Source organism: Protobothrops mucrosquamatus, unplaced genomic scaffold, assembly GCF_001527695.2.
Source record: "Protobothrops mucrosquamatus isolate PMUCROS unplaced genomic scaffold, P.Mucros_1.0 scaffold1880, whole genome shotgun sequence".
Classification (NCBI taxonomy): Eukaryota; Metazoa; Chordata; class Lepidosauria; order Squamata; family Viperidae; genus Protobothrops; species Protobothrops mucrosquamatus.
This window is the reverse complement of record NW_015388007.1, coordinates 158,999-185,747: the sequence shown is the minus strand read 5'-3', so window position 1 is coordinate 185,747 and position 26,749 is coordinate 158,999. Positions and strand designations below refer to the sequence as shown.

Below are 26,749 nucleotides of genomic sequence, written 5' to 3'. Positions count from 1 at the left end.
GCCTGGCGTAGTTTGATTATGTTTTAGTGGGGGTTTTGTATGGGGTATTTTTAGAGCAGGCCTGTTATTTAATTTGATTTTAGACAGAAATTTGTGTATATTTATTGTGGTTTTTATTATCGCCTGTTCACTGCCCTGAGTCCCGTAAGGGAGATAGGGCGGTATATAAATTCAATAAATAATAATAATAATAAAATATGATGGTCAAAGATCATTCACATTAGACCAATTTCATCAGCTGGCAATCTTGCTGTTTTTAAATCCTAACAGTTAATATATTATTTAATTTATTTCACTCTGTAATGGAAAGATGTAAGAATCAACATGATAATTATCACTGTGAATTTTGTTCTGTAGCCTACCTCTGAGATTTTGGGTCAACATTCTGAAGAACCCCCAATTTGTCTTTGATATCGACAAAACTGACCACATAGATGCCTGTCTTTCTGTAATAGCTCAGGCCTTCATTGATGCCTGTTCCATCTCTGACCTGCAGTTGGGCAAGGTACGTAATGGGCAATGAGGATGATGTTTTCATCTGCTGTTCCACTCAACAATATTTCTGGTTGTCTTGTGACTAGCATCTGTGTGGTAAAGAATATTAAGGGAGGAGAGAGGAAAGTCAATGTCCCTGTTAGGAAAATGAGAACCAAAATTGAAAAATTAGCAGATATATACATTTAATTCTATTTCATTCTATTTCATCATTATTTAATAAACAATAATGATCAAATACAAATTGGGAACATTATTAACCACCAGAAAGTTTTCTTCTATCACCTATAATAGTTTATCCCCTGGACTAAGATATCTAAGTCACCATCTAAAGTTACTTCTATTCACTATTACCATCTTTTGTAAAATAAATTAATAATAATCATGATAATAATAGAGTCACATTGTTATAAACAGCCCAAAATTGCAAGTCCCATCTCCCAGAATTATGACTTGGGCAATTTCATGATAATCTACAAAGTAGATAGATTACCTTTTTATTGCCTCATGTCAATCTACTATGAGTTTCTGTGTATAAGAGTTTTCTGACCCTTGAAAGAGTTGCAAATGCTTAGTAAGACGTCTAATTTAGAAGTTTGTTTCCTGATTAGGATCAGATACTTTTTAATGCACATCTAGAATTGTCAGGCTCAAGTGCATGAACTGGCATTACTAAAGTCATAGCAATAAGGAGTATACAACCTATTTCCTGGGAGTTGGACAATTTGGTACTTAGCATTCTCTCTCCTTGCTACAACTATAGGCTTCTGTTTTTACTGAGTGAGCATTCTTTTTTTGTTTTTGTCAATGAACTTAATATGAAACTGGTTTATTGGAAGAGCAATCCTATTTTAAATTTAATCCTCAAAGGGCACCATAATCTAATATGTATGAACAGAGTTAGGCTCTAGGTTAGAAGGACGAGAAGATGGTAAGGTCCAAATCTATTTTTCTTATTAAGTATCTTGCCTATCATAAAGATTGAATTTTTGTACTTGGTTATCACAACCTTCTTAAATATTGGTTTTCAAGGTAATCTGACACCAGGAAGCCTAAACTAATTTATGGATCCCAAGGAAACCTAATGCTGATTTATAGCCCTTTGAGTGCTACAGAGATTTAATTGTAACAAAACCCTGTTTTGCACTGTTATTGAAGTGAATCCGGAGAATTTAATATAATTCCTTGAGGCATTTTGTTGAGGGCTATAATTTAGTCCTTTAATTAGACATCAATATAAATATAAATAAAGGTGGGTGTATGTTATGTGTAATGTGGCAGCATGGGATACCGAGTGATATATGTTTTAGAAAATAATACTCTGCTAAGAAATTTAGCACTCTCCTGGAATTATCTTTAAATATTCCTTTGTGAATACTGGTCTGTAGACTAATTTAATTAATTATATTTATCACATGCTATAACATACATTGAATCATATCTTGGGAAGCTAATGCAAAGATAACTGCTCCTTTCAACCCAGTGGTTTTTGAACTTACCAGTGCATACATTTATATTTTATCAGTGGAAGGGCATATAATTAATCTTAAACACTACTGTATCTTTCCTTTGGATTTCAATTTTTCTTTCTTTTTTTTTAAGAAAAAATAATAATTAATCATTGAAAAAATAATGGGTTCCCTCTGGAATTTTGTCTCTAGGATTCACCTACTAATAAATTATTATATGCTAAGGAGATTCCTGAATATAGAAAAATTGTACAGAAGTATTACAAACAGATCCATGACATGCCACCTCTTAGCGAACAGGAAATGAATGCCCACCTAGCAGAGGAATCCAGGGTAAGAAATCTCCTCTTTTATAATGTATCAGTTTCAGATTTGTCTCCTATGACAATTTCTCCAACTCTTACCAGGAGTACTTTTAATCCCAATTATGAGGATACAGGTGGTCCTCGACTTACAACAGTTCACTTACCTATGACCATTTTTCACTCTTAACAACCGTTGAAGCATCCCCACGGCCACATGATCAAAATTCAGACACTTGGTAATTGACTCACATTTATGACGGTTGCTGTGTCCCAGAGTCATGTGACCCCTTTTGTGACCTTCTGACAAGCAAAGTCAATGGGGAAGCCAGATTCACTTAACAACCACGTTACTAACATAACCACTGAAGTGAGTCATTTAACAACTGTGACAAGAAAAGTCGTAAAATGTGGCAAAACTCACTTAACAAACATCTCGCTTAGCAACAGAAATTTTGGACTCAATTATGGTCATAAATCGAGGATTACCTGTATTGATTTCATGTCTAATTAAAAGCACTTTTTATTTTCTAGGCAAACAACGTTCAAGAGTGCTGTTTAAGTATTATCAGGAATCAAACTAAAATTTGCTTGACTATAAATCAGTAAAGAGATTTTTTTCCTTGGCCACAATGCATTTTCATTTTTTTCCTGCATTACTCATAAGTTATGTATGTCACATAGTAATTAGCTGACTTTGAAAACAATCAGAGTTCAAATATGCTGATGCAGCAGAGAGCACCATCCAATGCAAGTAGAATTCTAACCCAATTGATTCCTGTCAAAAAGAGTGGATATGATTTAGTGTAAAGTGAAGTAATGTTCTTTGTTTGTTTTATTCTTCATGAAGAAATATCGGAATGAGTTTAACACCAATGTTGCCATGACAGAGATTTATAAATATGCCAAAAGATACCGCAGTCAGGTGAGTCACTTCCTTGATCTGATAGGAAGAAGTTGTTTTATCTGTCAGTTCAGATTTATGTTACCTTGTAGCAGCAGTGGTTGAGTGTAACAGCATTTGCATAGCGAAATACTTCGACGTGTATCTTTTGCAGTGATGCTTAACTACTATACCAAAATCTGAATTTGCATTGAATTAATATTACTAATGTTATTATCTCATAGCTGTAGACGTAAAAATATGAATCCAGATCACGAGGGAGCAACGTGCAGTTCACGATCTGTTTGCCCTCTTCAAACTTTTTGCAGCTTTCAGAATCAATTTGCCATTGCAATTCAATAGCAAGCCACTCTATCAGATACCAGTAACAAGCCATCTTTAGTTATCTGAAAGGATTAAAATTAGCTTGATGTAATCAAGACTCTCAGCCATTCCACTCATAAGCCAACTGTAAAAAACGGCAGTTTCCACCACAAGGAGTGGCTATCCGGAGTCACATGGAAGATCTCAGTGACCCTTCGTTGTTCTGGTGAGATTATGCCAGCTCAGATCCAGCATCCAGCAGCCATTCCTTTTGGAAAAGCTGTGTTGTTAGCCAGCAGAAGACATCAGCTTCCCATGGTGCTTACAGGAAAGACATCAGCTTCCCATGGTGCTTACAGGAAATATCCAATTTCATTTTGTTTTCTCCGTGCAATTAATTTCTCAGACATTTACTTACTGATTTTTCCCCTTTGGCCTTGCTTACTTTTTTTTATTGCCCCTATCAGTCCCAAATGCATCCTTTTTTTTAATTTTTTTTAATTTAGCCTTTGGCAAACCAATGACACTGTTACCCGAGCCCAAATTGTTCTCTTCCATGATCCATTTGCATACTCAGTAGATTTGAAAAGTGCTAATAACTCAAATTATTTAATGCTTCTAATAATTAGATCCCATTGAGATAGTAAAATATTAGCTCCAGAGTAAAAGAAGCCACAAAATGTAGATCTTGCACGGGTTGTCGGTTTTAAGGATGATTATATCACTTCAGTAAAAAAAAAAAAAAAAAAAAAAAAAAGAACCCTCACGTCAGTTAGTACTTTTTAGATTCTTTTCATATAAACACATCCAATATTCCCTTCCTCTCCCACCCCACACAACTGCTACATCTCAGACTTTTTACAGAAAATCTTTTAAAATACTATGAAAATATTATGCACAAACTGAACAACACAGAATGAATTCGGCGTTATTTTTATTACCTGAAAACACCTGTTAATTGGTAAATCTAAAAAATATTACACATGATTTTAGAACACTGTTATTTAAGCCCAGCTGCTCTTAACATTCTGTATAAAAATGCATTTTTGTGCCAGGATCAATTGGGCAGCTTGTAGCTTCTGAGTTGTTGCGGTGTATTACTTTGCCATAAGAATGAAAAATTCTCATTCTGCTATATACTAACAGCACTTCCCTATACAGCCATCCTCGGATATTAAGTCCAATAGGACTTACTTCCATGCAAGTACAGTGCAAACTATGGCTTATGAAGTCAAATGTACCTCATTTGGCAGCTCTTCTTTCTTTGGCTCAATGCAATGTATCCAAGCTTTATTAAGCTTGGGATAAAGTTCAGAGAAGAGCAACTGAAGTTCAGAGAGGAGCAACTAAAACGATCAAAGGCCTGGAATCTAAAACATATGAAGAACGGCTGCAGGATTTGGGTTTGCTAGTCTAAAGAAAAAAAGAAACAGAGGCGACATGATAGCAGTATTCCAGTATTTGAGGGGTCGCCACAAAGAAGAAGGAGTCAAACTATTCTCCAAAGCACCAGAGGGCAAGACAAGAAACAATGGTTGGAAACTGACCAAAGAGAGAAGCAACCTGGAATTAAGGAGAAACTTCCTAAAAGTGAGAACAATTAACCAATGGAACAGCTTGCCTTCAGAAATCATGGGCGCCCCAACACTGGAGGTTTTAAAGAAGAGAATAGACAGTCACTTGTCTGAAATGGTAATCGGTTGCCCTGCTTGAGCAGGGGGCTGGACTAGAAGACCTCCAAGGTCCCTTCCAACTCTATTTTATTCTATTCTATTCTAAGCTACAGTTTCTTTTAGAAATAAAGTGGGAAATCACTTATTGCAGTTTAACAACAACATTAGATTTCCAACCAGTACCAACCCATATTTTATAATCCTATGTTATAGTAAACCAGTAGAATGTTATTTACAAAGAGTGTCACCAGACAAACACAACAGAAATCTTTGGTAAAACCAAAAATGTAATTGACCATCCAGCTTCAGAAAGTCCAGTGTGCATCTTCTTTTCTTCCATTCACAAAGAGGGCACAACATAGCCATGTCATCAGACTTGTCCCTTTCCTTTTCCCATACTTGTGATCACCCATCTACATTGTTTACATACAAAGCAGACTTATGGTCCTTGGTGCTCTCTGAACTTGGTTATTTTCTTGAAGATGGTTCATTATCCAAACAAGGTAACATCATCAGAGAATTGATGACATTACCTAGTTTGAGTAATGAAATATCTGCAAGACCCCTCATTTCAACCCTGAGATACAATATTCTCCTTTAAACATCTATGGTCCCTCCACACCACCACCAGTCTTACTCCCCAGCTACAGGAACAGTTTAATACAACCTGCAGTTGTGTTTTCTGTATCCCATCTCAAAGCCACAATGCTCCCTACTGCTGATCAATTGCAAAAAACAGTACCGAAACAGTCTCTGACTCCATCATTGGTGCTGTTCATGAACAGAATAGAATAGAATAGAATAGAATAGAATAGAATAGAATAGAATAGAATAGAACTTTCTAGTCCAGCCCCTTGCTCAAGCAGGAGAACCTACACCGTCTCAGACAGGTGATTGTCCAGTCTCTTTTTAAAAACTTCCAGCGATGGAGTGCCCATGATTTCTGGAGGCAAGCTGTTCCACTGGTTGATTGTCCTCACTGTCAGGAAGTCTCTCCTTAATTCCAGGTTGCTTCTCTCCTTGACCAGTTTAAAACCATTGTTTCTTGTCCTTCCCTCTGGTGCTCTAGTGAACAACCTGACCCCCTCTGCCTTGTGGTAGCCTCTCAGATATTGGAATACTGCTATCATGTCCCCCCTATTTCTTCCTTTCTTTAGACTAGCCAAACCCAAGTGCCGCAGCCGTTCTTCATATGTTTTAGTCTCCAGGCCTTTGATCATCTTAGTTGCTCTTTTCTGAATTTGCTAACCTCCATACTGGTTGATCAAGTAATAACAAATCCCACCTCCCCCCCACTTCACCCCTGCCTTCTCCATGTGTCCTTCGATTTAATATTTGGTTTTAATTTATTTATGTTTTAATGTAAACGTTTAGATACACTTTTATGACTGTACGCCTCCCAGAGTTACCCTGTGGCAAGAGGAGTGGCTAATAAATTTTATAAATAAATAGATACTGTGGGTAGAGCAGGGGTAGTCAACCTTGGCTCTTTTATGACTCGTGGACTTCAACTCCCAGAATTCCTGAGCCAGCTATTCTGGCTCAGGAATTCTGGGAGTTGAAGTCCACGAGTCATAAAAGAGCCAAAGTTGACTACCCCTGGGGTAGAGGAAGGTGAACACATTTCCACTGCACTCTTCACTCATTCAGCGTAAGATGCTTCTGTTCAAAAGAAAACCAAAGATCTATATTACGTATTTATTTAACAAATTTATAAAGCCCCGCATCTCACAGGACATGACGCTGGTTCGATTATAACCTTGGTGACCAATCAAAATAATATAACCATTATTAAAACACTGAAGTACAAATAAAAGAAAAAACATAGGAAGAACTAGATTGCAGGAGAACACCAAGCCCACATAATACAGCCACCCCCCAAGGACGTAGCCTGCCCCCATGGAACTCTCACCATCTCAGAGAGGAAAGTAGAACATTTCTTACTTGGGCTGTGTTGCCACAAAAGTGACACTAGAAAGGCTAAACTGCCCAAGGAGGAAGAGGGTATAGGGGTTGATCCACTGGTAATATCAGAGTCTTTTGTGGTAGTGCCCTTACTTCCAAGTAAACATGTATAAAAATTATTCTGTGCTAATGCTAAAAGATAGCCATGAATTTTCACGGAGCAAAAATGTGAAGCCAAGCCCCATAGCTTCCCCACTGAAGGTTTTTTCCCTGGTGGAGAGTATCTCTGGAAAAGAAAGATGTTTGCCACTGTCATTCCTCAACCAAGCAATATTCTGAATGCCTTTTCTGTCCTAGAATATAAATCAAAAAAAGTTTGTAATTCTTCACAGCTAAAGCAGTTATTCTTTATAATTAAAGGGACAAGCAGCTACACTATCAATAATCATTTTCTGTCATAATCCTTCTTCTCCTGACATTGCCGTTTTATTGTAATGGGCTGTGAGAATAACCTTGGGAAACAAAAGGAAGAACCACAGATTTGGTTTCCTCTCTGGACTGTCTCAAAGGGCTGGCATTTATCTTCCCATATAGTGTTGTAGCTAAACTTGTTTCTAAGTAAAAACAGTTAACATTTGAGGATAAGACCTCAAATACAGATCTCTGATTTCTAATCTAGTCAATTTCATAAGCACATCAGACAATCCAAAGTAGTAAATTTCACAATCTTTTTCTGCCTTGGACTCTAAAATGTATAAGTAACAGAAAGCCTCGATGCCTTCCACCAAATTTTGTTCCTTTGTTCCCTCCTTGCCATATTTTTATTTTGCTGATTTAGAATTATAAAGAAAAGAAGGAACAGAGTGGAATCCCCCTAATTAGATAGCTAATTATATTGTCAGGAACGGAAGGTGAAGTAGTTCATTCTGGATTGGTTGAAAGTACAGTGGACAATGGTGGAACAAATGAGTTGCTTTAGATTATTCAAATTGCTGTATGTACAAATTGAAAATGCAAAGAGCAGATTAAAGTAAAATGTAAGAAAAAAATAAATCACAATAAAGAAAGCAAGAGCAGTTGAGAGAACTTGTGCCAAGAGATGTAATTTGTAAACCTGAAATGCAAGACAAATTGCAGAATAAGGACTCTTACTCCAATAGATCATTCATCTTTGCCAAAGACAATTCCTTTTTTTCCCCTCTTATCCACAATGGTGAAGACACTGCGAGATGTAAAATCTTAAATAGTTTTCCTTCAATAAAAAAGAGGAATCAGTAATGGAATAACGCAGGAGGGTTTCAAGGAAATAGTTCCCTGGAATCTTCTAAAAACATTAAGTTTATTTCTCAAAAGCTGAGTGTTAACAAGAAGATGCACCATCCATTCCTTTAAACCACTGTTTCCCAAATTTGTAATGGCTATGGTTGCTGGAGAATCCTGGGAATTAAAAAGCACATATCTGGAAATTGCCCCAGTTGAAAAACACAAGTATAAATCATTATAGTAATAAGGAAATACAACAATCAGCAATGTAAAAGACGGGTGGAAATCAGTTTAAACAGGTAGATGATTTAAGAACTTGAATGACATAAATTGAGTGGACCCAGGGCTTTTTTTTGTCATAGAACGCCCAGAACGGAGTTCCGGCACCTTTTTTGGATGGAACCTTGTAGGGTGGGCAAGGCAGGTTGTATAATGTGTGTGAGTTCCGGCACCTTTTTTTTTTTTTTTTACAAAAGCACTGAGTGGACCTAAATCAAACACATTTTCCTGGAGAAAAAGTCATGAGTAGTCATGCATAAGACTGCATTCATTGTCTAAAAAAAAAAAAAGAATCTCACGTTTGTTTAATTCCTTGTTTCCTCAGATAGTGAATGCGTTGGACTCCAATTCTACCACAAGACGCACTCAGCTGCAGCACAAATTTGAGCAAGTGATTGCACTTATGGAAGATAATATTTACGAGTGCTGCAGTGAAGCATAGGTGTCAGCCTGAACTTTCTTCCTGTGTTTAGAAGTGACCTTCTCTGCAGTGCACTGTCTTTTAAGAAACACCCTTTTTAAGTCATTGTTTGTCAATATGTACCCCATTGTATGTATATGATGATTAAGAAACCAACTTGATAGCAGATCTGCCCATGTTACACTATCTGGAGAACTGAGAGGTGTCCACTAAACAGCTTGAAATTTACTATAGGATCTGCACTGCATGGCTCCCATAACTTATTTGCTCTCCTGTTCGACTTCAGAACGGCCATCTTTTACTTCATTCGTTTTCCCAGAGAAAATCTTTGCGCACCAAAGATCAGGATATGGAGATAATGCTAAGAGTGTTGAGAGAAAAGCAGCAACATCTCAGGGAATAATGAATGAAAGTTTCAAAAGGCTCTCAGATCCACAAAGGAATTCTCTCTAAACAGTGCCCCCTCTTTCTTCTGTGTACTTTAAATATCAGGGAATCCATTTACTGTACACAGTTTGCTGCATTATAATTGTATTTTGTGCCTTTTATTTTTGTACTATATGTGTAACATAGCCACACCGTCCTCCAACATTGGAAAGAGGTGGAGATTTCATAGGGTCCACAATGCAGTTCCTTCCCAAATAGATACGGCATATGAAAGCACTTTATCTCATCACAAAAATGGCTGTTACCTTGCTGAAAAGGATCGTTGTTGGGTAGCAAACAAGAGTCAGAAAACAACCAATCAGTGCAGCTGCTCCCACTTATCCAAGCTTCCCAGATATTCCTGTAGGTTGACTGGCACTTGGCAAATTCTCGGACTGCCCTCGGACTGCTTGAGGAATAATTTTCCACAGAAGGAAAAGTATACGCATGCTGCAGGGTCAAAGGAATGTGCTTTCTTCCCTTATTCTGCCCCTGTTAGTTGAAAGGGTATATATAGGGCTGAACCTTCAGCTCAGCTTAAACCCAAAGTTCCTAACAGTTGGCTTAATGCAAGGCCGCTGTTAATTTTCACTAGAACAAAAAGAATGGTATATATTTCTGTTCCAATTTCTGTCTGAAGGGGACTTTTTTGTGCGGTGTCCTGCATTTGCCAGCATCATTGCAAAGTGTTGTGTGTTTCTAAATTTGATGATGCCTGAAACGTTCCCTTTATCCTTACATTGTCCTCTCTGTTGTGAAGGAGAGACTATCAGTAGTTCTAGTACTCTCAAAATTCCCCTTAGGTAGTTGCCTTCAGGCAATGGCTGTTTTGTATAAGAAGATGAAAACTCATCATAAACGCTGAGGCCAACTCACGCCCTTGACAATGCCAAGCTCATGAACTGCCAAATAATGCTCAAGCATACCACACTACCTCACCAAAACCAAGGGAGTCTAAAGAGGAGTTGCCACAGTTTTGAGGCTGAGTTGATTGTGAGGTGGGAATTGAATTTCAGTTTTTTAATCAAAATCTTTTCCTTGACAGTTACCTTACTTCAGATACAACTTTCCAAAATGCCTAGTGTTAGTAGATTATTTGAGGAACTGGCATGTCATGATGGTTTTTATATATTGCTATATTGAAATACTGATTTTATCCATGGCAAAAAATAAAGAGGAATATAGAAGACCTGAAAACAGAACTTCAAAAAGTTACACTCACTGAAGAAATGTATATGTATTTGCCAAGAGACTGGTTGTGGAAGAGAAATTTAAGAATGTAGCTGGGCTACATTTAACTTGACAGAAGTTGTTTGTTTCCTTCAAAATTATTATTATTTTTAATTATGAGGAGCTGCCCAGTAACACACATACTTAAAGAAAACTCAGGAATGGGAGGGCGGAAACCCTGTTCTGGATTACCATGTCTGTAGAGGAGGGAAATGGGTTGAAACTGAAGCAGGTTTAACAAATGTGCTAGTTTTGTCTGTGCAGGATGCTGTAATTTTGGCATCAGCAGCCTAGTTCCTACATAGAATTGGGTGAGCAAAAAGCTCTTGACTGACCTTCCTTTCCCCTGGAAAGTCCTATCCTGGGTATGACTAGAGGTAGTTGTGAGTGTTCCAAGCCGTGTGCTTGATGCACAAGTGTGATGGCATATGCTTTGTTATTTAATTCTATGTTCAAATATTTGCTACAGTCATTGAAAAGAAATAAGTTGTCTGCAAGGTGGAAATTGAGGGGAGCCCAACTTTACTGTAATATATATATATTATAACTTTGTCAAGTTATTTGTGAGTGTTTTCCCCCTTTACCTGCTGTTTAATGGAAGTGGCAAAATCCTTCAAGTGCTGGGGGATATCTTTGTAATAAAATAAGTCAATCAAATTTAAGTGGTAGTGTGTCCATTCAGCAAATTCTCTTCCTTTTAGACAATTAAAATAAGTAGCACAAAGTTTGTCAAGCTGTAAAAGCCACTGAAATAGTCCATCTGGACAAAGTTTAGGCTTGTGGGATCTATTACTTTGAGATCCACAAAGCTGAATTAGGCCAAAAAACACATAACTAAAAAAAGGACATTGTTTATGAGAATTCATATTTGTAGGAATCCTGACTTTATTCATTCATTAGCATTGTTCCCATATTTCATATTTCTCCATTAGGATAATCTACTGAAAAATAGAGGAGCTTCTTCTGTCCAACAAATGGAATAATTAGCATGCATTAGGACGGATTTTTTTTTTAAAAAAAAATAGTTTGCCTTTCAGATCATATATATAACAAGAGAAAAACTAGCAGCTGCACTTAAAATTTGGAGAAACAGTAACACCCAATGGGCATGACTACATCATGCAGTTTGGTTAATAGCATTATGGTTTTCATAGTTTTTCTGGATTATTGGCAGGTGGTGTAGAGTTCTGTTGTTTTTTAACAGTGATGGCCTTATTTTATCATGGTTGGGTGGTATTTTTCACTACAAAATGATATGAAACAGTGTCACTGCTTTTTGGCACTTTGCTGTGAAAGATTGCTCTAGAGGCCAGACAGATTGCACATCCCTGCCTTGAATAGTCTAATTAACAAAAAGGCTCACTTGGCATTACAGAGATGTTGGGAACAAACACCTGGAAAACTTGAATTCATGATTTTAAAAAATCCTGGGGCTCTTCTTAGAAGACATGCTGAAACATTCCTTTACGACAAAATTGAAAAATAATTCCATCCCTACGGTGAATTAAACTTCAGATAAAAAGCATCCAGCAATCTGCCTGTCATATGTACAGTATCTGCAGAGGAGTTTTTCTCTGATATCCAATAAACCTGTGAGCAGATGCCCACACAGTGACCTTCAGCTGTACAGAAATAAATACCCCAGACAATTTTAGGGGGCTAATGGCTATTTCATGAAAGGAATGAAATACAGTTCATGTTTTCTCAATATGGAGTATACTGACATTCTGTACAGTAGAGAGATCAATATCCAAGATACCTTAGAAGATATTCCCTACTTAACAAAAACCTCTCCTACTAGAAGATTAAATCAGATCAGCACTCTGGTCATTGCTAAGTTGGAAGGCTACAGAAACTGATGGAATGCTCACTGAAATATGGCAAGCAAGAGAAGAATCAGTCAAGATTCTAACTGAGATAGGACAACAAATCTGGATATTGTGGCTAACCAGTTGGAAGAGATGGATGTACATTCCAATTCCAAAAAAGAAACTGAACAGTGTGCAAGCTATCATACAATATCTTTAATTTCACACACAGTTATGCAATAACAATATATCCTGCGACTTCCACACTGTATCCTCAACGTGATAGGTTCTCTAGTACATTAAATATTAACAGCTGTCCAAAATGAAAAATGAGCTGATTAATTACTTGACGATGGAGTACCCATTTCCAATCTTATCCAAATGCCTGATTCAGCCAGTCCACCAGAACATCAACATTCCCTATCAGAATGTTGACTCTGATTGATCTTGTCTGTGCTGCAGAGACTATTGTTACACAGTGAGGGCCTTAAAAGTATCCCACATTTGTCAATTTAAATTTGCCTTGGCTGAAATGTTTATTTTACCAAAATGGAGTAGATATGGATGGTTTTTTTAAGGCTAATATCTGGACATTCTAAGAAACGCCCTCATTTGGATTACAGTAAGTCTCTAGAACATGCCTTACTATTAAAACTCTCATATCTGTTTGTTTCTAATCTTAAATTGTGTGAAGTGGTGCAATCACAGAGAAACCATTTTTGAACCAATGGACTAACTTACAGAATGCCAGGACCCTTTAGTCCCATGGGAATGAAATTTGGGGAAGGTGTGGCCGTTTCAGCACCACCTGACTGCTGCTTTAGTGCTGCCAAGTCACCTGCAATCACATGATCATTTTGCCCCCAATAATTGGGGAGGGCTTTTAAGGGGAGATTATTTTTGGTAATGTTTAATTGTTTAGGGGTTTTTTTGTAATGTTTAATTGTTAAGAGGGGGATGAGGAGAAAATAGACTAAGTGGATCTTGCTGATTAATGAGATCAGAAATTCAAAGATGAGTTTACAGAAAACAGGTGAAATATGGAATGAAGAGGTAGCTGGTTATAATGTAAGAGACTGATGAGTTCTAACGAAGCCCTCTTTGCAAGAAACTAAGAAAAATGCAATTTTGATTTTGGGATTTGATTAGAATTATATGGGATTATAGAAGTAATGTAGACTATTGTTAATTGAGAGTGACACAATGCACTATACTTTTAATAAAAACATGTTGGCCAGTTAAATCAATCATAGTAAAAGTGCTAGGTGCTCTGATATTAACATAGATGCTTTGTCTTCCTTTGCATCTGGTCATTCTGAGATAGAGCTTTATAGAAACAAATTGGTCAGAACAGAATAACAGAGTTAGAAGGGACCTTGGAGGTCTTCTAGTCCAAACCACTGCTCAAGCAGAAGACCCTATACCATTTCAGACAAATGGTTGTCCAATTTCTTCTTAAAAATCTCCAGTGGAGCACCCACAATTTCTGGAGGCAAGTCCTTCCACTGATTAATTATTCTAAGTGTCAGGAAAATTCTCCTTAGTTCTAGGTTGGTCCTCTCCTTAATTTAGTTTTCATCTATGGTCAAATCAGCATACACATCTGCCAGGAATTGCCCATGTGGACTTAGGTTTCAAGACTTCCTAACCCTACCTTTATTTCTATCCAAACGAACATGCTTGACTTGGGATTTCTGGGAGTGGGGGGGAGAGTAAAACACAGACATTCAACTGCAAAAAGTTCTGTATTGTTTCACCTCACAACAAGCCGATATTTTTACAATAGTGAATACTAACAGGGAGCTAAAATTCTGAACAGGTCACATAGATTATTTCCAGTTGTGTTATTACAATGGGATTGTCGAAGAAGACAATCCCCAGCCCAATTAAATCTGCATCAATCAGGATACTGAACCAGTTTGTAGTCAAGGAAAACAATTTCCCTCGTCTCTCACCAGGGCCTATAAGGATGACAGTTATACGGGGAGGTGGGGGGATGGTGACAGGTGTTGATGTTCATGATTTTCAACAGATAAAAGTGTCTCCATTATCCGATTCCAGTTTGTACTTCTTCCAAAGGCGTGTCTGTTTTGTAAAAGGAAAACCTTTCATAATGCTAACTAGGTGGTCTGATGCTACACATACCGTTTTGGGTCTGAGATCTACAATGCTTGCAGTCGTCAGTGATAGGCGTGTATATATTTTCCATCAGCTAGAACAAAAGTAAAACTTAAAGAATTATATAGATCAAATGCTTTACTCAACTATACATATGGATTTTTAATTAGCTGCTTAGAAATTAAAATGCAGCTTAGCCTACTGGGATAAGTGAACATGCTCACCCAGTTGCTGCTTAAAAGATACAAACATGGTTGCCCTCGTACAATAACTCTTGATTGAATTTTGTTAATTAATTCCATGTTATTCTTTCCTTTGTACTGGAAGAATGCCATATACTTTCAGCTAAGTTATATTTTACCCAATTGGCACTTATCATTGTTCCAATTAACAAGGGCAAGGGAAAATTGAATGCATCGCAGCTGGGGCCATGTTTAAATTTCAAATAAGCTTTTTGCAAGAATAAAAACAATCTAGGACAAAAAGGAAATAATTCATTTTGTATGGCAGCAGTCCATAGAATGCCCCAGGTCTGATATCACTTCCCACATGAATCTTTCATTTTAGGTTACCTAACACAGTTGATGAAGTTTTATTCAAATTTCTTGACAATCAGCTAACTTGATGATACCGGTAGAAATTCTTAGGAGATCAAAAATTTGAGTTATATGCTAGCATAAATCCATTCTGAAGTTAAGGTATACTTTCATAACTCTTCCCATTTGTCTTGGTTGGTTTTTATGTTGACTTTCATATATGTAGAAATGTCCTTGAATACTGTATTCAGTTCCAGGCACCACACTTTCTGAGAATTTGAAATAAGTTCAGAAAAGGACAAGAGCCTAATCAGGGAACTAGAAATTAAGATGGAAATTGAAAGAACTGAGCAAGCTGTCAAGTGCAAAAGACCAAATCCTCAAGTATAGGTTAGATAAGTATCAACGGCACTCAAGTGGGTTGAATTTAGTTGTCTTGTGGCTACGTAGGGATTCCAGACTAATCCCCTTTTTCACTCTGCCCCAGATTCTGCCATCCCTTCTCCTGCACATAAGAAGAGCAGTCTTCAAAACCTTGAAAGGCCATTATATTGAGCACAGGGGTCAAACTCGATCAGGTCACGTGACATATCATGACTTTTCTGCCTTTGCGAAGCTGGGATGGGATGGGCCTGTGAGTGACGCATCCAGCCTGCAGGCCACCAGTTTGGCAGCCTTGATATAGACGGTCAAGCCTTTTCTCCACCATTCTAGGTATAGAGCACAGAATAATGGGTTTAAGTTTCAGCAAGGCTGATGCCAATTTAATCTTTTTGGTGAGCATCACTAGAGATATTCAAGCATAGACTAGATAACTCACTGTCCCAGATGTTTTAATTTGGATTCCTACATTAAACAAGGTTTTGAACATTGAGGTGAATCTCCTCTTCTAGCCCTATTCTGTTCCGCAGAAATAATAACACTTAGAATTCATTCTCTTTCTGTTCTGTTATTTACATGACTAAATACAAGGAAGGCAATCTGGTTTTACTCTTGTTAATTAAAATGTTGCTTTATTGGGAAAATAATGTTTACATTCTAATAGCCCAGTATAACTCCATCAGATCAGAGATTAAAATAGCTGTTCTGAAAATAGAGATGTGTTTAGAAGCACTCATAGCTCAAAAACAGCACATGTTTTGCACGCAGAAAGTTCTAGATTTATTCCCTGGCATATTCAACTATAAGAGAAAAGGCTGGAGGTGATACATTAGAGAGTTGCTCTTGATTTCCACTTCTTGAGTAGATGGATGAATAGCCTGGCCTAGAATAAAGTGGCAACACTGCCACATAAATTAGATCTAAATTAGATTAAATTATAAATTATATCAATTAGAAAGGGTTTTGAGACTTCTGCTTGAACATAGCATTAACTTTCATGTAAGAATATTCCAATATATCTTCCTATACAGTGAGACTTTTTGTTTTTTTACAATCCTGCTTATTGCAGATCCTTGGTTTCCTAACCTGCTCTTGCATAACATTGGATTCCCTCAAAACAATATGTGTGAAAGACATTTCACTGTCATGCACAAGCTTTTCCAGGAAGATGTCTATAAACTTGAAACTAGATTCCTATCTGCATTGCCTTGTGCATTTCCATGTGAATTTAACTTTCTGCAAATCTGGCATCCATCTAGATTACAAGAGAGAATTTAACTTCACCTCCTCTCTGTGGACTCACCTGGGTTTTAATATGTCTTCCCTCTTAATGGCCTTTTGCCCTCAGCAGTTAGTTATATTGGATAGGTGAGGCTGATCTCTGTCTTCTGTCCTTTATATCTTCTCTGTCTCCCAAGGAATCAGGTCCGGAACATTTTTGTGATTGTGCTGGCTAACTTTCACTAAGAGGCTTCCACTCAGCTTGTCTAGGTAAGGGGTTGGATAACATTGCCTCAACAGCCTGCCCTTGTGTGCAAGCTTATGCCTGCAAGAGAGTGCTACGATTTCATTTGCATCCACTGAATTTTATCTTATAGACTGTCATAATATAGTCATCATAGAACTAACATTTCTAGTATTTCCTGCTTCAATTTGCAGCTTTGCAAAGAAATTGAATATTTCAGATCTCTGTATCAGGAAGCTGGGTTCTTTCCAACATTCTTCCACACTGTCAAGTTTAGACACTGTTGAAAAGCAGCTCCTAATCACAATCAACTGACTTGCAGCATTTGAGCAAGGCAAGCAGATGGGACCCTATCGTTTGGCATCCAAGACTTAACATCACTGGATTTTGCTGAAGGTTTTTGCTCACAGCTTTTGGTTCCTCCTCCTTAGCATCTGTTGAAAGGATCAGGGATGGGGAAGAAGAAGAGGGAAAAAAATATAGATGAGTCATTTACTTGTGTTTACAAGCGAAGCAGCCCCATATGAGGCTATTTAATCTCTCCCTCCTCCGTTAGCCAGAGGGCCCAATTTGTTGCACTGACAGAGAGCAAGACCTGCCTCCAGCAGCTGGATATATTTTTCTTGCAGAACCCAAAGGTTAACAGGCCATCAGAATAAAGAAACTTTAATATGTATCCATTTCTAAAGAATTCTAAAGTACTGGAACTTGATGAAAGCCAATACAATAACTCTCTGATCACCTCCTTTTCCGCCCCAAGAAAAACATAAATCAGGTTGTTTGCTTCAAGAATGGCTGAACCAGAATTAAAGAAAGCTGCAGTCCCGGGTTTTGATGAGATGAGCCTCTGGTGATCAAACACTCATGGCAAGGACTCAAAAGACCCTGGAGGGTGAAAAGACCCAACTCCTGGTGATGTTAGAGGCACATCTGTTATAGTTGTCTTGGCAACGATACACAAAATATTTGTTACTGTTTTTTTCAGGGATGTTTGATCAAGTTCCCAGTCTAGCCTAAAGCATAATAAAGTGCTGGGACATTGAAAAGTTTATCATTTGAAGGTGCCCTACGACAGTGTGAGGCAGTACCAAGGATCTGCTTCATGAGTTGCAGTTGATTTATCACTAATGCTCCTTCCAGAAATGTAAGGCTCTTTAATATCCTTGTTAGTCTGCTGAAATATATTCCATGAGGGTTTTCCTAGATTTCCCCCCCCCTCCCCCAAGGTATAGCTGATCCACAATCCTGTTTAAAACAATGAAAAGGGAGATATTCCAATTTTCCATTACAGGTTAGTATAAAAAAAGATTCTTTCTAGATAGTTTCAGCACTTACAACTGATGTCCCATTTTTTTAGTTTTTGTTATTTGATTTGGTCTCCTGATTATATCCTCTTCACCACGTTATTGATGTTTTAAATTACAGTATGCCCGTGTGCCTATATTAGACACATGGCACCAATCCTATCTCCTATTTCTCCACTACACTTTTATGCAAAAAGATCTTCTTTTTAAAGGGGATTTTTCCCCACATTGGGAATTATACTGATATGCTGAATATTATTACAGAGACAGACTACACAGAGCCAAGACATATTAGATAGCCCTCCAATAAATAAGATACTTTTTATTGTAGTGATTATCATAGATGGTAACTAACTTTTAATGAATGATGGTATTATAGTTATGCTATGGGGGATTAGAGAGTTAAGATTTAGTACACATTTAGGGTCGTTGACTAGGAAATAGGGGAAGGAAGGAAGGAAGGAAGGAAGGAAGGAAGGAAGGAAGGAAGGAAGGAAGGAAGGGAGGGAGGGAGGGAGGGAGGGAGGGAGGGAGGGAGGGAAGTTGTCCTCCAAGGTAGCGATAAATGGAATGCTTAAAACAAAGTTGCTGAGTGCAACAGCCTAACTGAAAATCTTGCCTGTTCTTCCTCTAATATTAAGGCATAGCCTCCCACATTATGATGCCTAGACTTCTTTAACATCAGCTCCCTATGCTATGAGAATTTGACGGAGGGCTGCCTACATCTTGCTGGGAGACAAAAAAAATATGTGATGGCTTCCCTTTCCCTTTGCATTCCAAAACCAGTTGGAATGGCATTTGCAAATATCTTTGGCAGTGGCCGTGGGATGGAACCATCCACCATATCTGAGGCTACAAGAGAGACTAGGTGCCTCCACTACTTTTTGTGCTGGCCTCTAGCAAAGAGAAGAATATTTGGGAGTTCAAAAGGACTCAACAGGAGCCAGTCACACTGCTTCCTATATGTTTCTCCTCACAACTATAAAAAAATTGCCACGGAGATACAGTTCAATGCCAACATTTATTCTCTGGATGAACCCAGTCCTAGAAAGGCTGCCAAGTATTCTCTTAAGATAGAGGGGTGAACTCTATATTCGATTCTGATAAACTGAAGATATCCCTTCCTGTAACCATCGAGAAACAGGACCGACCTGTGGTCATCTAGAGTAGAGGCAGGGCCTTTTTTCTCATAGAATGCCCAGAACGGAGTTCCGGCACCTTTTTTGGATGGAACCTTGTAGGGTAGGCAAGGCCGGTTGTATGACGTGTGTGAGTTCCGGCACCTTTTTTTTTTTTTTTTTTTTAGAAAAAAAGCACTGAGTAGAGGTATAGAATAACATTTGGCCACCTACACCTGACAGTTCCCAATAAGAATAAATCCAATAATATGATATATCCTGGTGGTCAATGTAACTGAGAAACAATAGAAAAATCCATGTAAAATTCCATACAAGAGAACATGATGCAATGTAACTACTTCTCTGATGTGGGGAAGCTGGCCTGTATATATCATTCTGAGAACTTTCAAAGTGAGATTAAATATTTACTAGCTGTATAGCAATAGAACTTAGACTTATATACTTTTTCACAACGCTTTATAGCCCTCTCTAAGTGGTTTACAGAGGCAGCATATTGCCCCCAACAATCTCATTTTACCGACCTCAGGGTGGAAGTCTGAGTCAACCATGAGCCAGTGAGAATCGAACTGCTGACACTATTGCAGAATTAGCTGCAATACTGCATTTGAACCACTACACCACCATGTCTCTTATGTATCCTTTGGTTTTACATGGATCCGGACAGCAGCCTTATGGTGCCCCTGAGGGACCCTTGAGGGTTATGGAGTTATTGCAAGGCTCTGTAATTTGCACTTAATCCATTCACAGAGCATTTTCCCTGGCACAAACCTTGATTACCTGAAGGCAGGACAAGAAGCAATGGATAGAAACTAATCAAAAAGAAAAGCAACCTAGAACTAAGAAGAAATTTCCTGACAATCAGAACAATTAATCATTGAAACAACCTGCCTCCAGAAATCGTGAATGCTCCAACACTGGAAGTTTTTAAGAAGAGACTGGACAGCCATTTATCTGAACTAGTATAAGGTTTCCTGCCTGAGCAGGGGGTTGGACTAGATGACCTCCAAGGTCCCTTCCAAATTATTATTATTAGTAGTAGTAGTATTAGTAGTAGTAGTATTAGTATTAGTTTTATATGCTTCACTGCCAGGAATGGGTGAGAGTGAAATAAATATTGGGCAAACTTGGAGAGCAACTGGAAGGAATAGAAGCAGTCAGGATCCACCTTTCTTCCTTGTGGTTTACACCAGTGCATACTATTTTTTCCATTGCTGCCGTGCTCCTGCATCTTACCTGATTACAATCCTGGTAAGCTGCCCATGAATGTTGTGTCTACAATCTTCATAACTGCACTCTATGTGCCCCAGCTTGACTCTAGGCACTTCCTGGCCCCAAAGCTACCCAGTCAGCTGTGGGGGGCAAATGGAGTCAGTGATTAAATGAGCCTGACAACATCTTCACATAATGCATGATTGATAGACTTGCACCACAGAATTGTGGGGGGCGGGGTGTGGAGAGGGTTGGCCATTTAAAAAATTATTTTTCAACTTTGTTTTCAGCTTCTCTTATTTTTTTTATGAACCAGTATCTGAAAAAGAGAAATGCTATCATCTTCTTTGGCAGCAAGGCACAGTTAAAAAAGAAAAAAAGAAAAGAAAGTCAAGATCGCAGCCATAATGGCAAGATCAAAGCTCTGCCTGGTTTTTATGTGCGATGCCAGATCACTTCCAAAAAGTGGCCTCACATTTATTTATTTGTTTGTTTGTTCATTTATTTATTTATTTAAAAATGGATATGGCTGCCTAATTCACTCATGGTGATTCTGAGCAGCTTACAGAAGTAAAACTCCAAATACAAAACCCAATAAACCCTCAACCTTCTCCCCCCATCAAACAAACCACGTGATGAGCTCCGTATCACCCTGGGGGCTCCAGGCCACTGGCAAAACCAGGTCTTCAGGGCCTTTCAAAAGAGGTGGGGGCCAATCTTCTCTCCAAGGGGATATTCCACAAGGAGGGAGCCACCACAGAGAAGACCCTTGTTCTTAGTCCCACCAGATGGATTCCTTCTGAGAGGGGGGCCCATAACATACACTGCCTCCCTGCTCCGGTGGGTCAGGTAGATTGTTTAGGAGATATCAGTTGCCAAGGAAAAAGCCTCGATGTATTCTATAATTGTACAGAATAAACATGAGGTAAGTTAATACTTGAACAACTTGGCTTTCTTGAAAAAAAAAGTTTTTCTTTTTAAGACAACAAACCTGGATCAGCAACCTTTCTATTCTTCCAGCAAATCCCCTATAGTTCTCTTTGCCTCCATCAGACTAGCAGAATTATTTAAAACTGGAGAAATAATCAAGATGTAAATTTATGTAAGATTAAGTGAATCATCATATGGCTTCCAACATTACCACCAATGGGTGGCCCATTGGAAATCTGCAAACTCAAAACAATCACAGCTGGCCTTTCAGTCCTTCAGAATGCCAAGAAACTACTTCAGTCAAGGCCTCAATGAGATCTAGAAAACTAACCCAATCATTTACAATTCATTGCCAAAACAATCTTTGTATGGTCAGCACACTAGGAATATAAACAGGGGAGGAGTCAACACCTTATTTCTTCCTCACGGATGCCTCTAACCTTATGGAGACAGGCAAACATTAAAGCCAGCTTTTGCCATCCCTGCACCCCCATGCCTTCCTTGTCCTGCCTATCACACCAGGCCTCCACATCTCAGTGAGGCATACAGCAGCAGGCAGCCAAATTTTCTTTCCAATTTCTACTTTCTTGCTGATCTGTCCTCCCGTGGTGGCAGTGCCTGCGGTCATGTTTGCAAAATGCACAGACAGACCTTTGCCTCCAGATCAAGGGCTCTTCGTAGGTCTCTCTCACTTGCTTTGCTCCGAAGGCTTCTGATTAGCATCTTAATTGAGAGGGCTGAGATGGCAGCTGCTAATTATTCTCCTGCAAGTCATCCTGCCAGCATGACTAGGAACAGGTGGCAGCAGGGCTGAATTTAGCTCACAAGCTCTCGTGCACAGGCAGGCAGGGGAGGGCCAGCTAATGAGAGGTTTCTGCCATAAAAGAAATCTTATGGCCCAGTTCTAGTTTCTCTCCCCCCCCTTGCCCCTCAGAGCCAGAATAAATGGTAGCTGCTGTTGTTAGTAAGTTTGCCCTCCTTAGTTGCTGCCTCGTGCCCAGCAACATAGCTTCTGCTTCAGTTTATGTCAGGGCTGGCCATAAGACAGGAGTGTCCGAATCTGGCAACTTTAAGACTTGTGGATTTCAACCATTTGTCTGAAATGGTATAGGGTTTCCTGCCTGAGCAGGGGATTGGACTGGATGACCTCCAAGGTCCCTTCCAACTTTTTTATTATTATTATTATTATTATTATTATTATTATTATTATTATTATTATTATTATTATTATTATTATCTCCCAGAATTCCTTAGCCAGCCATGTTGCCTGGGGAATTCTGGGAATTGAAGCCCACAAGTTGCCAAGTTTGGAAACCCCTGCTCTAGACCCACTCTCTATGGGACTGTCTTTGAAAACCATCCAGAAGCTTCAGCTGGTCCTACTTAAGTAGAAATAGAGGTTTCAAAGTTCTCCCTGCAGTAGCTACCAGTTGGCTTTTTGTATTGTTCAGGACCTGTATATCTACAAGTCCATATACTCCAAGTCGCCCGTCCAGTAAGATGGGGATGGGCAGGTTTACTCCAGGGCCCTTCTCTTCCCCTCCCTTCCCTTCCCTGTCCTCCTCTACACAATCTAAGGAATGGAGCCTTCTCTTTGCTGTTTCTTCTTTAGAATAGCCTACCACCCAAGATCAAACTATACTCCGCCCTGTTTTGCTTTATGAGAGGTGTGAAAAGCTGGCTTTTCAAGAAAGCCCACGGGAATCTCCCACCCTAGCCTGTGCTGGATGTCTGGTTCTCATCAGCTTTTTTTTGGTTGCTGTTGTTATTCTTAATATTTTCAATTAGTTTTATCTAATTTCACTTTCATTGTGTTTTGATCCTTTTACTGTAGAAAGGACTCTTCTTAGAGTCCTGTTAGATTGGGGTGGGATATAAAAGGAAGGAAGGAAGGAAGGAAGGAAGGAAGGAAGGAAGGGAGGGAGGGAGGGAGGGAGGGAGGGAGGGAGGGAGGAAGGAAGGAAGGAAGGAATGTTGCTGTATTTCAATGTTGAGAAAGCATATTAGAATAGTTTGGCAGTATCTACCAGGCTACCCTGTGATCCTGACGTATTGGACTTAAATGATTATAATTTCAAACATCATATCTATCCTGGCAGGAAGTTATGGGAAATGCAATTCCTATAAAATTCATCCTGAAGAACACAATCTGGGGACAGCTGGGCTAAATCTTGGAAACTCCCTGCCTGTCAATGCAGACATTACTAGCAATGATGTAACTTAGCAGAAGGCTGCATTTAGGAGTTTTTTTTCCCGTGTGATAACAACTATCAGTTATGTCTGCAAGAGACCCACGTGGAGGACTACCTATGAATATTAAAGAATCTGTGCATTAAAGTGACTGCTATTCTTAAAACAGTGAAAAAAGTTTTTCAAGACCCTGCAGAAGCCTAAAAAAAGGCTACTTTAATGAATACCAGAGTGATGTGTGCTCACGTAAGAGCCAAACCACTTTTTCTTAGTTATTTTCAAAGTATGCATGACCCTAATATTCATCATCTCATCTCATCTCATGACTGCCGCGTTGAATAACCCACATATATGTGAGAGCCATAATAAAGAAAGCAGACATACAGTAACAGAAGACCTGTAAGCAGCTTGGCATGATACTTAAGGTCCTGGATTTTGGAGCCTCAAAGTCCAGCCCCCATTCAATAGTATTCAATGAGTAATTTCTGACCAGTCAATATTTCTCAGTCCAACATCTCACAGAGTTGCTCTGAAGCTAAACTCTCTTGAGCAATTGGGGCAACTATGAGATCAGACCATGATAATGACATCACCTAAAAAAAGCAATGCATTTCAGTGGAGACCATTTGGACCCTGGGCTGTGACTCACCAGGAGATATCGATTCAGCTGGCCCTTTTCATCAGAAAGGATGCTCTGCTCCGTTTTCTGAACTTGCACAATATCTCTGCTCCACATGGCAGCCCAAATACCTTGGAGGACAATGGATCTTCGGCATAGAGCTTAGCCATTGCTTGGAATGAGGAGGTTTTACAGGAGCGAACAATTGCAGAACAGCCGGGAGATATACAAATGTCTAGTATTTTTACTTGTTATTACGAGTTAATGCCGTTTAATTTAACACACTTTTAAAGAAAGTTGCCAATTACAGGCCTGATATTCTGGCGCCTTTTTACTAGGATAATTAGCATGCAGGAGGCTAGAAAGGTAGTCATATGCTTAGTCCTTGCCATTTACTAAAAGTCCCTATATTCCTCAGTACCAGCTATTGTTAACAACCAGCAGTACACTGGCACATGGGAAGTTTAATTTATGGCATTTTCTCTCTTAATTGGCATCTGTTTTGCAACATAATTAGTTTTAATGGTGTTGTTTCCCACTGAAATGTTTGGAACAAGGTGACAGGGATGCAAATACTATTGAATGTACATATGTATGTGCATGCATGTGCATGCGTGCATGTACATATATAATGCAATTCCGAGATCTGGGCTGCAGTAATCAAGATGATGCCAGAGAGATGATAGCTGAGAGATATCGTTTCTGTATCTCCTTGCAGCCTTGCAAATTTTTGCAGCCCAGATCTTTGGCCTTAGTCCAGTGGAGCCCTTGGTAGATTTTCCTGGTTGTGAGCCTCATCAAAATCGGGCTTCATATTCCTAAATAAAATAGGCTAAGATCAGCCTGCGCGCTCTTCATTAGGTTGAGACGGAACAAGATGCAATCAATGCTGGTGGTGGTCGGGCAGTTTTGGGACGTAGGGGATAGGAAGGAGGTGAAACATGTTAGGTCAGATGCTCAGAGAGATGCAAGCCAGCAGCACTCCCGTTTTGCTGAAATGTCTGTTCACAGCAGTCTTTGTGTATGTGAATGATTCTCAAGATTGTTAAGGTCATGGGAGCTTTGTGGGTGGATTGTCAGGCTGCCAGATTTGTGCAGGAGATTTCAGAACAGAGCAGGAAAGGAAGAAACTTCTGGGTAACCAGGAATTTCTCAAATAAAGCAGACCAAATGCCTCCACTTGTGAGTTCCCATTGGATGCCAGCCATTGGTTGAAACAAGGTTGCCAGATGTTCCTTGCTTTGAATGATCCCTCTTTCTGGGTCTTAGAGAGTGTAGGAGCTTCATGTTTCTGTAGAAATCCAGCCTTGATTTTACTGCACACACAAACATGTGCGTACAGTACATGCATACCCTTTCAGGATCAGCTGTCCTTTATTTTGTTGGCAGCCTAGCATATAAAGCCAGCTCTGGTAGATATTCTTGCTTACTTCATGTTGTTCCCTCTCAAAGTAAGCAGAGCTACGCAATGTGCAGAAAAGGAATAAGAAATTGTAAGCAAAAGAAATTAAAGCCATCCTAGGAAGTCGGGGAAAAAAAGGAAGTATAGCTAAATGTAGTTTACAGCATTTGATATAACTCTCCCTATCTTTATGTTTGTGCAAACTGTGCTTGCTTTCATCAAGTCATGTATTACCTTTAGTTCTTTTCAATTTGTCACCTCTTTCTTTTTGAGAATTTCACAATGAAGTTTTTTTAAAAAAAAACTTAATTTTTTTTCAACCATTCATTCCTTTTCCACGTATTTCTGAGTCAGTCTTCATTTTTCTCTAGATGATCTAACCACCACAGTGTTACCGTGTTCCTCTTGATCACTCATTTTTGTATTCAGTCCACATTTGTACAGCAGCTATTAGTTCTTGACCATCTGTTGTTGTTTTACTATGCACAATTCTTAAAAATCCCACTGCATTCAACTTAACTTATATGTTTCTGCTGACAGAACTCTCATTTCCATCTAACAAAGTGAGCGGAAGAATGTTCTTATACATAACCATTCTCTCTTCTTTCAGAGAATGTTTATTCCTTGAAACCAACCACATAGTATCTGTCAAATACAACACCCTTGGTCTTTGATCCATTATTCTATTACTCGTTCTATTTAAATCAATTGTTCTAGTTCTATCAAGAGTACTCTGCATTTTCATTACGTCTTTTACTCTTAACTGTTCCTTGGTCTTTTTTGTATGTGTATATGTATGTATATGTACATATGTATATGTGTCCGTGGCCTGATAGAATTATTGAGGGATATAAGATAATGATATATATCTTTCTCAGCCCCATTTTTGTAGTAATATTCTCTAATATGTATTTTCCCCTCACCCACAGCTTCTTTCACTTCATAGTTCTGGTTCTATCAAGCATCGTTTTTCATACT

General features: G+C 38.8%; 1 protein-coding gene across 1 annotated transcript in view; it reads left to right on the top strand.

Annotated features, from left to right (window-relative positions):
* Positions 1–11,327, top strand: part of PLXND1 (plexin D1) — a 135,050-nt gene extending 123,723 nt beyond the window's left edge. Inside the window, exons 34-37 of the mRNA XM_015823471.1 lie at positions 358–505; positions 2,157–2,297; positions 3,117–3,195; positions 8,923–11,327. Coding sequence (XP_015678957.1) covers positions 358–505; positions 2,157–2,297; positions 3,117–3,195; positions 8,923–9,035 — 481 coding nt within the window. The 3' untranslated portion in view covers positions 9,036–11,327. The remainder of the gene's footprint in view (positions 1–357; positions 506–2,156; positions 2,298–3,116; positions 3,196–8,922) is intronic.
* The last annotated feature ends 15,422 nt before the right edge of the window (positions 11,328–26,749 follow it).